The sequence below is a fragment of the Coccinella septempunctata genome, chromosome 6 (assembly GCF_907165205.1).
Source record: "Coccinella septempunctata chromosome 6, icCocSept1.1, whole genome shotgun sequence".
In the NCBI taxonomy this organism is placed as follows: Eukaryota; Metazoa; Arthropoda; class Insecta; order Coleoptera; family Coccinellidae; genus Coccinella; species Coccinella septempunctata.
In genome coordinates, this window is record NC_058194.1 from 25,453,704 (window position 1) to 25,466,783 (window position 13,080).

Genomic DNA, 13,080 nt, shown 5'->3' on the forward strand with positions numbered 1-13,080 from the left:
TTCGTTACCTACATCGTTTTTAAATTTTCGAATAAGTACTGCAATGAGGCGTAAAAATTGGTTCGAGTAATATCGGATGAAACTGGACCTGATTGCGACAATTCATATCATACCATTTTTGAGGAACAACGAAGTTATTTAGGCATTTTCTTGGTCTTCATATACCTTCCATATAGCAAATTTTCAGGAAGGCTTGTAAGTTTTTAGAGCTTTAGCTGCTTTATTTATTATTTGAAATAAAAACCAGAATTACTTGTTGATATTTGATAGCGAAGAAAACCTATGCAAGATATCTTATTTTCTAAATCTGTTCTGGAAACATTTATCGTGGTATGTTTGAATTCTTCAAAATATCGAAGAATGGCAGAATAATTCCATAAAAATCGCAGACTTCCGTTGTGGATTCATTTCATAGTATAGATTATAGTTCGTAGACTTCAATTCCACCCAATATATTAACTAATTTACCAAAAACCAATACTTTTTTTCCAATAATCTCTCAGAAGATGAGATAGGTACTTCCCGGTTCCTCAGAATCGAGAATATTGTTTCAAATCGGAATGAAAACTCGGTGGAGTTCAAGTGCAAGGTTCCATCCTAACCGGTGGTCGATTCAATCCGGTAAGCAAGGATAAACCCGTAAACGCGACAACGTCGCCGAGCGTACAGCAGAAGCAGCGCCTCGTTACGTCACGCCGACGTCACAATTCGATCGGCGACCTGGTGGGGTGAGAATGGAGGGGAAACACAACCTCTAAATCCGATTGGTCGGCACTCCGATTGCGACTTCCAAATATGGAACAGATGCTTCATTCATAAAAGTAAAGTTGCTCTGAACCCACGACTCAGTTCACAGAGAAACGTCAACGCTAACGGATTCTGTGTCGAAGAGCACGGACACAGAAGAAGAAGAAGAGTCGCGCGAGCAGTGCGCGGTAACCGTGGTGCATCGTCGGCCAGTGATTTGGAGGTGAACTCGCCTCGAGACGAGTGATAAGGAGGGTAGAAATAGTGAAGTGCGTCCCGACGCTGCTTCGAGCCCAGCGGCGTCGGCAAACATGATCATGGACGGCTTGGAAACGCTGCAAGTTCAGCACCATCATCACCACCCTCATCATCATCACCACGCGTATCTGCTGACGGAGACGGCGGCCTCGGCGGCCGTCGCTCACCACTTCAACGTGCTTAGCTTCGACACGTGCCTCTACAAGACGACGTCCGGAGACGGCGCCGGTAGTCCGGCGTCGGCGTCCGTTTGCTCGACGACAGCGCCCGAAGAGGACGCGACGCCAACGGCGGAAGCGCAGACGGGCGACCTCAACACCCCCGTCACCACTTCTGGGGACATACCCTCTTTCTTCGGCCCCTCCACGGTCCTGGAACCTCCACCGATAACAGGTAGGTCCTGATCGAAGAGCTCGCAAAGTGGTTGCCAACAGGTGTCTGGCTGCGGTCTATTGATAGAACAGCGGGGGTGGACGCTGGACGCTCAAATGCGGGGGATTTCCCTGCTGATGCTCGTATACGATGACCTCTCCAACGCAACCTTTGATAACGATTGTTTTGACACGCTATTCGTGTTGTGGTTACTTGCGTCGCGTCGAAGTTCCTCCAAAAAGGCCGATCAGTCTGAAGCTTCAAGCATTTACTCTTTGCAATCAAGTACTCACCTGAAAAAATGAATATTATCTTTGCCTTCACCTTGAAGAATCTGTCAAAATTTCTAAATCTGATGCTTCCTCCTTCACTACGACTTAGCAGAAAAGGACTCAAGTTTGCACTTGACATACTCCAAAAACTGCAAGACGCACATTGAATGAAAATTTGAGAAGTTGTTTCTGTCAAAATTTCCAAATCTGATGCTTCCTCCTTCACTACGACTTAGTAGAAAAGGACTCAAGTTTGCACTTGACATACTCCAGAAACTGCAAGATGCGCATTGAATGAAAATTTGAGAAGTTGTTTGGTCCTTTGGTCCTTTTTCCCACCCCAACTTAGCAGAAAGAACCACAGTAGACTTGAAGAGTGATAGGACGACCTTAAAGATATTTCTTCACGCCAAAAGAGTGTTGAGAAAGTTGGTTTCAAGTCTCGTTTTCAGTAGCTACTCATCTAAAAGATGTTCGGACACCGTAGAAGATTGAAAGAATAACCTGTCAAAATTTGAAATCTGTTTCGTTCTTCACTTGGACTCAGCAGAAAGAACTCAAGTTCCCAGTTACTATATAAACTAAAAACCAACATTTCACACATCAGATACTCACAATTTACACATTATATAAAAATTTGAATAGTTATGGTTGTTCATTCACTTGAACTTAGCAGAAAGGAAAAACGTTATAAAATATATGAACTCAAAAACAATATATAGTGCTCACCTTGTTATCTCCAAAAAAACATAAACTCTATCGCAAAGCTGAAAGCTGCTGAACTCTTACCTCACTTGGACTTAGCAGAAAGATCTTGGGATATTGATAAGTCGAACCCAAAGAGGGTTAGAAATACCGATTTCCTATCGAAATTCTTCATAGAAATTCAGAAGAATTATTATATTTCTCCAAGCAGCTGCTTATCTTCAACTTAATATGCGCCACATTATTGGTTAAAAACACTTGCTCAGTCGAAATACAATCCGATACCAACTTTGACTTAGCAGAAAATAGAAAATCAGATACACAATGAAATATTTTTTATTGATTAAACAAAAGCAACTGGAAATTCGGTGGTAATTTCTTTGGAAACCCAAAAGGTGAAGACTACTAGTTATACTACCACTACTACTAGACTAGTCATGTGACTTTTCATTTCGTTGATAGGTTTCATCATGATCATGGAGGTCCTTGTTTTCTTGTTTGACTTGTTTGTCTTGTTTTATTCGTCTAACACAATTTTGAAGATGAATGCTAAGTTATACTAGAAGTACATACTTATACATTAGTTCATGGAAAAAACTGCTGTACAAGTAGAGTGTCGTCATATGATTCTGTATACCTACCTTGTTTTTAAGATGAGACGTTTTTCGACGTGAGTTGAAATTAATATGGAAGGTTCGACAGAAGAAGACAGCATTCGAAATTAATTGAAAATTGGCAAGATATATCGAAAACCGTATTATTGTTATTGCAACCTAATCGTTGAATTTTTATGTTCATCTGACTCATTCTTGGAAATGAGTTTAATCAGCATAATTTAGGCTAATTACCCTGCTGAAACTATACCTGAAAATGAGAACAAAGGACCAAACCCTGTTACCTGTGCTCAGACCGGGACTTGGGCATCGAAAAGCAGATTCTGCTGCAGCTCAAACAAAGTTTTCTTTTCGATATAAACACATGCTAATCGCGAAAGCTTCAGGCATCATACCAGATGCAGCACCTTCATTGTGTTCTTCGCCGAATGTTAATATGGCCCAAAAAACAATTTTTACGGTCCATCAACCATATATATATATACATATACTTCTCCGGACCAAACCATAGACATAACAGCATGACGCAACTGCTATAATTAAAGCAGGAACATTCTGAGGTGACCCGTGCTGGGGTACGCCTTCTACAACTGCAAGAGAGGTTCATTACACGGAATTTCCACCAGAGAGTCCAGGGACTCCTGGTGACGACGGCGCGAGCCACTAGAGTAAATATAGAAGACCGCATTCCGTCGGATGCCTAAGTATTGTTGCCGTTGTGAACGGAGCTTTATGAATAATGCTATTATTTGACTCTTGTTGTTTTGGCTTTGTGATCTTGGGCTGGAATGTTCGCAGCTTCATTAAAGCCATCTTGTTGGGGATGTTCCAGGAAATTATTCAATACCTGAACGTTGATCAGTTCAGTTGCCTACTATATTCGAAGAATTTTCGATTACTAACAGTATGGTCCTATATACATTGGAAGAAAAGGCCACAAAGAACACTGTGTTGAAAATTAGAGCAAATGGTTTTCCTGTCCAAATCTCAGGGAGACGAAATGATTAAAAGATACCCTTGTGAACCTGCCAGAATCACAAGCATTTTGGACCAATTTATAACCCTATTTAAACGGTTTTGCTCTTCAAGTGTTGGATAAATCGCGTATTCTGTTGAAGCTTTATCAAAAATCAGATTACATTATAATTTTATGCTCATTTCAAGTTTAAATTTTTACTAACTTTTATTTTTTTATATGTATTAGTTTTATCTTTATGCTAGCAGAAGTCCTCAAATGCACATGATGGATCTTCAAGGGAAAACTTTGAGAATTTCTCCCAGTGTGTCATCTTCTAAACATTGCCTAAACAATGATTTTCATATACCGAGTTCTCCTAGCGTTATCTCAGGGTATTCATTGCTAGGAAAAGTAGAAAAAAATGGAATAAGTACGACAAAATGCCCATACTCTCTAAGATCCGTAAAGAATACTATCAAAAGGATTATGCACTTTTCAATTTTGCTCAATTAATGAGTGACAAAATCCAGTGAAACACATTGTACAGTAGCCTCCTATGGTAGTAATATGAACAAATATTACAATATCCATTTTCTCTCTGATTGTTGAACGAAAAATAGGGTATAAATTAGAATTAACAGAGGTTTGTGTGGATTTGATCTGAGGTAATTTTTATAGTTGGCTAGCAATAAAGCCAACAGAATTCAACAACTTCATTCTGTAGCATCTTCGGACAAGAACCTTCTTCTGCTGGCTGAAGAATTATTAGGAGAGCAGAAGAGCTGTAAAATCTATGGAAGCACCCAGAAATACTGAATTTCTAGAAATCTTGTAGGTTACACATCAAATTCACTACATATTTCCAAAAAATTTATGACCCCCTTTATGCATAGAAGAATAACTCCCAGTTTAATATTCTGTTCGGATTTTTTAACTGCTTCATATTCGTAACCAGCGGAGCACTCTTCAAAATTTCTATTTCACAGTCGTGCATGTTTCGTTGTTTATGACCCTCATTTGATACTTATTACGGTATCTTAATAAGCAAATAAATTTAACAATCTTCCTGGACCAGAATATAGAAGATTGTGCTCCATTTTATGTCGCATATATTTCAGTTATTCTTAGACGACGTTTATTTGAAACGTAATACGTATTTCGAGAACTGATTTCTTCGACTGAATGAAGATTATACTAACGTTTTATCAAATTATTTTTTTATTTTCGAAAGTCATATTTGAGTGAACAGGAAATACATGAAATTTTGATGATTGAGCGTAAAATTCTCAACCCGAATAGCAAAATAATATAAGTACATACGAAGGAGTCCCTTTTAAAAATGTTATATAATATGGATACAGGTAGATAATTTATTTATGCCATTTCATCAATACACCCCTTGCACATTGAAATTACGCATTTTTAATGAATATACCATGATTAAATACGACTTTTTCAATTAGCTCTCAGCTTCGTGCAGATCAACAACTTCAACCCTTTATACAAACCCGGAAACAATCTGGGTCAGACGGTATCAACTTCTACAATGACGGGTTTCAACATTGCCAAAACACGTCATCGGTGGTTAAAAACCACGACCTACCCCACGCAAACTTCGAATAGGGATGTTTCAATTTTCTGGGGTTTTCCTTCCATTGGGTAATATGCAATATGTTCATGCCTCTGTTTATGCGTTATTTCCATCATATATGTGACTTTTCGAACTCACATATACAGGGTATATCAAGCTTAATTATTTTTCAATGGTATAATATTAATAAGGAAAAAAGTTTTCTGCGAAACCAATTTTAGGGTTAGCTTTTTATACCCTTACTGCTTATGGGGGAACACCAACAAAGATTTTTTATTGCCTTTTCGATCCCATAGAATGTCTGTTCAATTTCATTCATGTAAGTTTTCTGGTTTGTAAGTATGCTCAAAATTATATGTATATAGCAAAGACCCACGCTTTTTTTTGAAGAGGAATCACTCCTAAATTTTTTCGCAACTATTCATTTGCTCGGTATATATTCTTGTTGACGTCATGAATTATCTATTTATCTCATAACTCTTATCGTAATCTCTTCATGTATATCCTGCGTTGTTTCAGTGGAAACACAAGAACATAGGACTAAACAGACGGCTCGACATACAGAGTGGGTCGAAAGTAACGGACAAAATTCGTATTTTCGCTATTTATTATTTTGTAGCAAAATGCTCGAACATGTCAATTTTATTTTAAATTACGTAACTTCTCGTATATGAGGAGTTTGTTGTGTTCCCTTTATGATGGATGAAGGTAGTTGAGTTTTTTTTAATGGCAACCATAACTTTTTTGTGCCAGAAAAGGATAGTCCTTTTGTTGTTGAGGGGTATTTGGTCATTGGGTTTTTTATCAACCCAATATTTTCAGGGAAACTTATAAGTGGATGCCACATTTTTGTAGCAAACAATATGTTTCTGTGAAACGTTGGTTTATCCATTATAAAATTGACTTTCCGCTCGCTAGCTCATACGATGCACATGCAGAACGATTTTACTATTAGTTGCATGCCCTTATCTCCCCAAACTGTTTGTCTGAGAGCAGAAAGCAGATCGATTCCACCTCATTCATGGCAGCAGGATTCATTCATGTTTTCTGCGCCCACACATCACTTTGTGTTTATTCCGCAGGCAACCTTTCCCTTTACCTTCTCGTTAACTTGACACTGGATAGTCCTGCAGCCCCTGACAAATCGATATCTTCTATTTATAGGATTGTTTGGCTCATGGCTATCGATTGACACGGTGGTTGGTGCTAGTGGAGGAACGCTTCGTTCTGGTAATTTTAGACTTTAGGAGAATTGGGTCAGCGTTCATACTTCATCAACCCTCTGCGTTCTTAGATTTGTGCTTTACGATTCTTGATTGTCTTCACTACCGGAGTCTGGTCTTTAATTGTCGAAAAGTTCAACACAAATTATCACCAGTACAAAAATAATCTTCAAAGTCAGGCAAAAGAAACCCTTAAACTTCCTCAATAACTTGAACGCTCCAAGGGTGGCTTGAACGTTTCGAAATCAGTCATCCAATTAATTATTTGCCTGTATTATTTTTTCAAGGAGGACTTTTGCTTATCCCACGTTCCACGTTCCCCTCAAGTTTTTGTTTCGGGAATACATTTTTTTAGACATATATTACTTTTGAGTTTTGAGGAGTGGAATCTCCTACATTATTTTATTTCGCCAATTGGAACATTCGCTCTTGATGATCTCTACTTGTATTTGTCATAAAAACAGTGCAATTCTGATACTTTATCGAATGGAAAATGTATAATCTACCATTCTACCATCAATTGAGTCAGAAATTAATTTTTGTGGACCTACCGCCAGATTAGCTTGGGAAGTTAGATATAGTTAAAAGATATAAGAGTTTGATTTTACATGAAATATGTCCCGTCAAGATAACAATTCATAAAAATCCCTTCTTTTCTGAAATTTTAAGACATAACGGATCAACACGAGTGCATTTGCAGGACAGTTGTACACTACACTCAGTCCTACACAGATTTTAAATGTCTCTGGTCCTTCCAGCAGGAATTCCTTGGCTACCAGCAGTACAGGGTAGGCAAAATTCGTTGTCTACTGAGGGGATCTCGAGAACTATATCAGCTAGGAGAAAACATATGACACATTCTTTAGCTCCTTTTTCCTGACTAATCCAAATCTGAAAACATAACCGGCCTATCATTTCTAGATTTTGAGTTATAAACAAAAATTGAGATTTCGACGATTCCGAAAAGTTCTCATAACTTTTTCGTCTTTGAAGTTACAGATCTGAAACTTAAACCTTCTTGGCCACTTTCATACGTAGAATCTACTGACGAAAGATTTTGTCTCAATTCGAAAATAACAAATCAATGAAAATTTGTATTCAAAAAAACGAAAATTGGCCAAATGATTCGAAATGAAGAAATATTTTGAGCTCGTCAGTGGATTCTACGAAAAAAAATTTCAAATTTCAAATTTGTAACTTCAAAGACAAAAAAGTTATTAGAACTTTTCGAAATCGTCAAAATCATTTTTTTTGCTAATACCTGAAAAACTAAGAATCGTAGGAGGCTACGGTTTTCACCATTCTTTGTTTCTCTGAAACAGAGCTCGAGAATGCGTCATCCGTTTTCTTCTAGCTGCTATAATTCTCGAGATCCCCTCAGTAGACAACGAATTTTGCCCACCCTTCACACTTGAATTTTTCATAGGGGTAGAATCTTTATCTATCCATCATTATGAACGCCCAATTAGGAACTTATAATCTACAACCTTCAGTGAAATTCATCTGGTAACACACTAAAATATAAATAGACAAATCACTACTGGAATTATTTATCGTGATATTTCTTTAGTGATCCCAAATTTATCATTTCCTTTATCAGAGTACCAAAGAAGAAGTGAAAACTCTTTTATTTCGTCTTTTTTTGTTATTCATTTTTACTCTACGCCTCTGAACGAATATAAATCAAACAAGTCTTCTTGTTGTCTTCTGGCAGTACAAATTGTACCACCAGCAGGACCATTGGACTTTCTTTCATTAATATTTAAAATTGTTGGTATACTTCCCAGGCATATTCTATCTCAATAATTGAGGGAAACCTCAAGATAATATTGACACTTCTTCTCCTGATTCTCTTCGATGTAAATCAGAACTAAAAATACCCTGAAACTTATAGTGAACTTTTGTTCCAGGTACCTTAGACCCGGAAGAGATCTCAATCGAGCAATCATCCCAAGAGCAACAGCAGCAGCATCAGCAACAGCACGTTAGTCCGCATCACTCCCCAGCCTCCAGCCATTTGGGCGAAAGAAGTACGCCGCAAGAAAGTGCCCTGAGCCCAGGACTGAAAGACGAGAGTACAAACCATAGCTCCCTCAGTATGTATCCAACGCATTCCAATAACAACAATACGGTTGGTGGTAAAATGTCCCACAGACAAGTTTACTCCTCCGCACCAAGCCCCAACTTATCCGGAAATTTGCAAATGCAAACGATGGGCGAACTGTCAAATCAGAGTATGACCCACTCTCCCAACACCGTGAATCCTTGGTTGTTATCCAGTGGCGAAAAGTCGATATACTCCGGTATGTTCGGTCTTTTGGGTAACTCGCAGTCTCCTCAACACCAATATTCAGCCACCCCAAGTCCAGTCCATCCGCATTACGAAGAGAGATCGGCGGAGCAACTTATATTGAGCATGGACTGCGGCAGTAATATGACGTTGAAACAGCCACCGTCGTACCCTAGTTGCTCGTCTGTGGGGCTCCAGCTCGACATGCAGCAACAAGATTTGGTGCATACGAGAGTTGGGCAACCTCTAGTGGCCAGTTCTGTAAAATACCAATGGGAAACGCAAGACTTCGGCAGTCCTCAGGGCTCCAGTGCATTAATAGTACCGGGACCAAGTGGTTTAGTTCCAAAACAAGAACCTTTTTCGACAGGGTGTTCCGGCGATCTCGGACAATCGCAACAACAACACACAGGCGCGGGTTATGGGGTGCAGTTGGCGGAGTACAATCCGAGTACTAGCAAGGGACACGAGATTTTATCGCAGGTGTACCAACAGAGCCCGGTTCCTCTCAAGCTAGTACCGGTTAAACCGCGAAAATATCCGAATCGCCCGAGTAAAACTCCGGTCCACGAGAGACCGTACGCGTGTCCGGTGGAAAATTGTGATAGACGATTCTCGAGGTCCGACGAGTTGACTCGGCATATCCGGATACACACCGGTCAGAAACCGTTCCAGTGCAGGATATGCATGCGGTCTTTTTCGCGGTCCGACCATCTCACCACGCACATCAGGACTCATACGGGGGAGAAACCGTTCTCTTGTGACGTTTGCGGTAGGAAGTTTGCGCGTAGTGACGAGAAAAAAAGACACGCGAAAGTGCACCTGAAGCACCGACTGAAGAAGGAGAGTAAGATGTCTGGCAACCCTTCCAGCAGTCCTGCTCCACAACAGCAGGCGCAGCAGACGCATCACCTGCATCCGCACCAACAGCATCACCTCCACGCCAGCCACACAATCACCAGCGAGGACGGCATGCAGTTGCCGGTGGTGACGACAACTCTCTGAGAGGAACCATCGGCCGAGCTCACAGCCGGCGATTGTATTCTGTTTATTCAAGATGACTGTGATTTAGTTGCAAATGCTGCTCAGATTATCTACGTGAGGATAGAACAGGCTGACGACAATTGAATGCACAAATTGCTGTTGCCACAAGAGTAACCATATGATCTCCGTTATGAATGTCGTTCCCACAATAATTGTGTTTGTGTATGCACTGAAAATTCATCCCAAAACATAAACTTTTGGTTGACCGAGTAGTCAAACTGGTGGACTCTCATTCTGGGACGGGAAGAGAATGTTTTATTCGAAGGCTCAATTGAAAATTTACGAACCAGAATGAAAGACACATTTTGGATGGATCTTATGATACGCGTGCCATTATCTGAAGATCGAGGACCTTTTGCGAAAGATGCGAAAGTTAACATTATCTATATTTTAAAAATATAACCCACCTAACACATCGAGCCAACAGCCTATGTTACCCTACTGATACCCCCTCCCCCAGTTGACAAAAATTCCATTGCAACAAAATTTTGGTAGCATAGGTCCTCGATGTCTTTACTTTTAAGAAAAATTTAACAAAGGCTTTAATTATTAATAATAGGTATTTAGTAAGCACATATTATTATTGTTGTTGCCAAATAACACTGTTTAAAACTGTTTTTACACATTCCGTACTAGGTTTTTCAAATTGAAAATTGTTGATTATTGTGAAAAATGTAATTTATTTATTTGTTAATATATATGTGTTTAAATGTATGCAATTGACAGTGAATATAGATGAGCTGGTAATCTGTGCCATAAGCTTCAACAGTCCATACCTTACCTGTTGTTATTTTCACCCAAAAAATCAGAGCCATATTCACGAACAGACTTCAAAAAACCTATATTCACTGTTGCAAGTTATAAAGTCAATATGAATCAAGTGAGAAGTCTTATACGCACATGATGAGTGTCATTAAAGTTTATTGTTGGATCAAATGAATCTCCTGTTGAGCGGAATAACTGAGAATATCATTGAAGTTTCAAATTTATCAAAAATGCCTTAAGAAGTGTCTTGCATCCCTGGAACTTATTTAGAAACTAAATTACGAGTGAACCTGGTTTGATTGATAGCTAGGAAAAAAATAGATGAAATGTTAGATGAAATTTGAATGCCCCTAATCCATCACTTCATAATTGGATCAAAAATTTCAATTCCAATAATAAAAACGACAATCCACTGATAATTTTTCAATTTTGTTCGTTCTGCCCTTGTGAGATACAACTTAAAATGTTTCTGTGATTAACTTGTGAATATTCTGATTTCTATATATTCTATATTTGAGATTTTTACCGTTCCTATGTTGAAATTTCGGAACTGACAGGAGTGCACTTTTTCTATTGAGCACTGAGAGGTATAATGACTGTCTTTTCTACCTTTAGAATGTTAATTACGAGAGTATGAAGCTTTCTATGTGACTTCTTCTTGGTCACGAAACATCTAACGATGGGTTGCCATAGGCCTAATTTCATATTGATTGCAAAGTTTGTATATATTGTATATTTAAACTTTAACCATTGTTGTATATAATGTAACGTGAGGTTCAAATAATTGTTGAGAAATTACCCAATCCATCTTGAGATAACTGTTACCCCTGTCCTGACAAAATTCCCACTTTATCCTTCTCCCAAAAAACTACACCGAAATGATAATCTATTTTTATATCCTTGAAAAAAATTAGATGTTACCTTTATCAAACAAGGAAGCTGTTAAAATTTCAATTCGACTATTGAGGCTGTTTATTGTAAATGTGATATTTAAAATACATGTTGTAAATTATTATCACAAATTTGAAAATCATGTTTATTTATTTGTTCATGTCGAAGAAAATCATTTTGAAGCAGATATAATTGCAATCGATGTTGGAAGTAAGAAATATAAAATTATAATTGTGCTCATCTCCGTTGAATCACACAACTCCGATCAGAAAATAAATAATTTGCTAAGAGAATTCAGTGACTTTTTATTACAATCTAATCCCTCAGCCCTGACAGCAGAACTGACTATAGTATTTGCTTTGGTCCCTCAGGGGATTGAAATTACATTTTGACTATCTAGAAGGAAGTTGCATTGCTTTGGGTAGGTGCGTCCAAAATTTGAGCAATTCCAGCTCCAATTCGATTCCATTTATCGGAACTCACCAATAAAAAAGTTATGAAATTTGACGATATCGTTTTTACGAGTTTGTTTTCGTTGTAAAAATAATATTTTCAAATCACGACTTGTTTGAGTTTATTTACTAGTTGCAGGCTTGAGAAATATATTTGTTGCGAAATAAAGAGAAGTTCATTGTACTACTGACTTTTCAAGAGATTCGGACTCTGACTCATAAAATATGGATGTTTTTTACATCGATGCTCCATGCAAGGTTCAATAGTTATAATTAAGCCTCAATGAAGACTTCACCGAAGAAATCCGATCCTCGTTAGATGTATAGAAATACCATAAGCATTTGGCACACCAAAATATCTATTATAAGCTAGGAAGTTGAACCCAAATGTATTTAGTTTCAGCACATAGGTTCGATCATTCATATAGATCATACCAAATTATATCCGCCTGTACAGGATATATACAGGAGTTGTCACTGAGGTACAAGTTGAATTCTGACCTGTAAGTCAAAATTCTGGGATACAAGACAGATTTCTGAGGGACAAGTTGGAATTCTGAGATATAAGAGTGAGAATTCTGACTTGTAAGTAGAAATTCTGAGATACGAGTCAGAATTCTGTGTTGCAAGTGTAAATTCTAATATACAATTCAGAAGTTTGAAAATGAATTAGTGGGATTTAATCGAATGACAATTTTTTTATTCCATTCCATGCCTGAGAGTGTTTGGAGAATGTTGGACGAAATTTTTTGGTTACCTATAGTTTCAGCTTGGCTTCAACTACAGGGAAATACCGTGTCTTGTTCAGTATTCAGGCGTGGTATTCAAATAACTTGAACAAGCCATCAGAACGATAAGAATTAACCATTAACTTAACTGCTTAATTCCACAAACCTAA

General features: G+C 38.3%; 1 protein-coding gene across 2 annotated transcripts in view; it reads left to right on the top strand.

The window, feature by feature from the left end:
* The window catches only part of LOC123315255 (early growth response protein 1-B-like), a 28,359-nt gene extending 16,336 nt beyond the window's left edge, over nt 1-12,023 (top strand). Inside the window, exons 4-5 of one of the 2 annotated variants that reach the window (XM_044900879.1) lie at nt 1,018-1,398; nt 8,651-12,023. In XM_044900879.1, coding sequence (XP_044756814.1) covers nt 1,018-1,398; nt 8,651-10,035 — 1,766 coding nt within the window. In that variant the 3' untranslated portion in view covers nt 10,036-12,023. The remainder of the gene's footprint in view (nt 1-1,017; nt 1,399-8,650) is intronic. The other variant, XM_044900878.1, reaches the window with a different exon arrangement.
* Nucleotides 12,024-13,080: the final 1,057 nt, after the last annotated feature.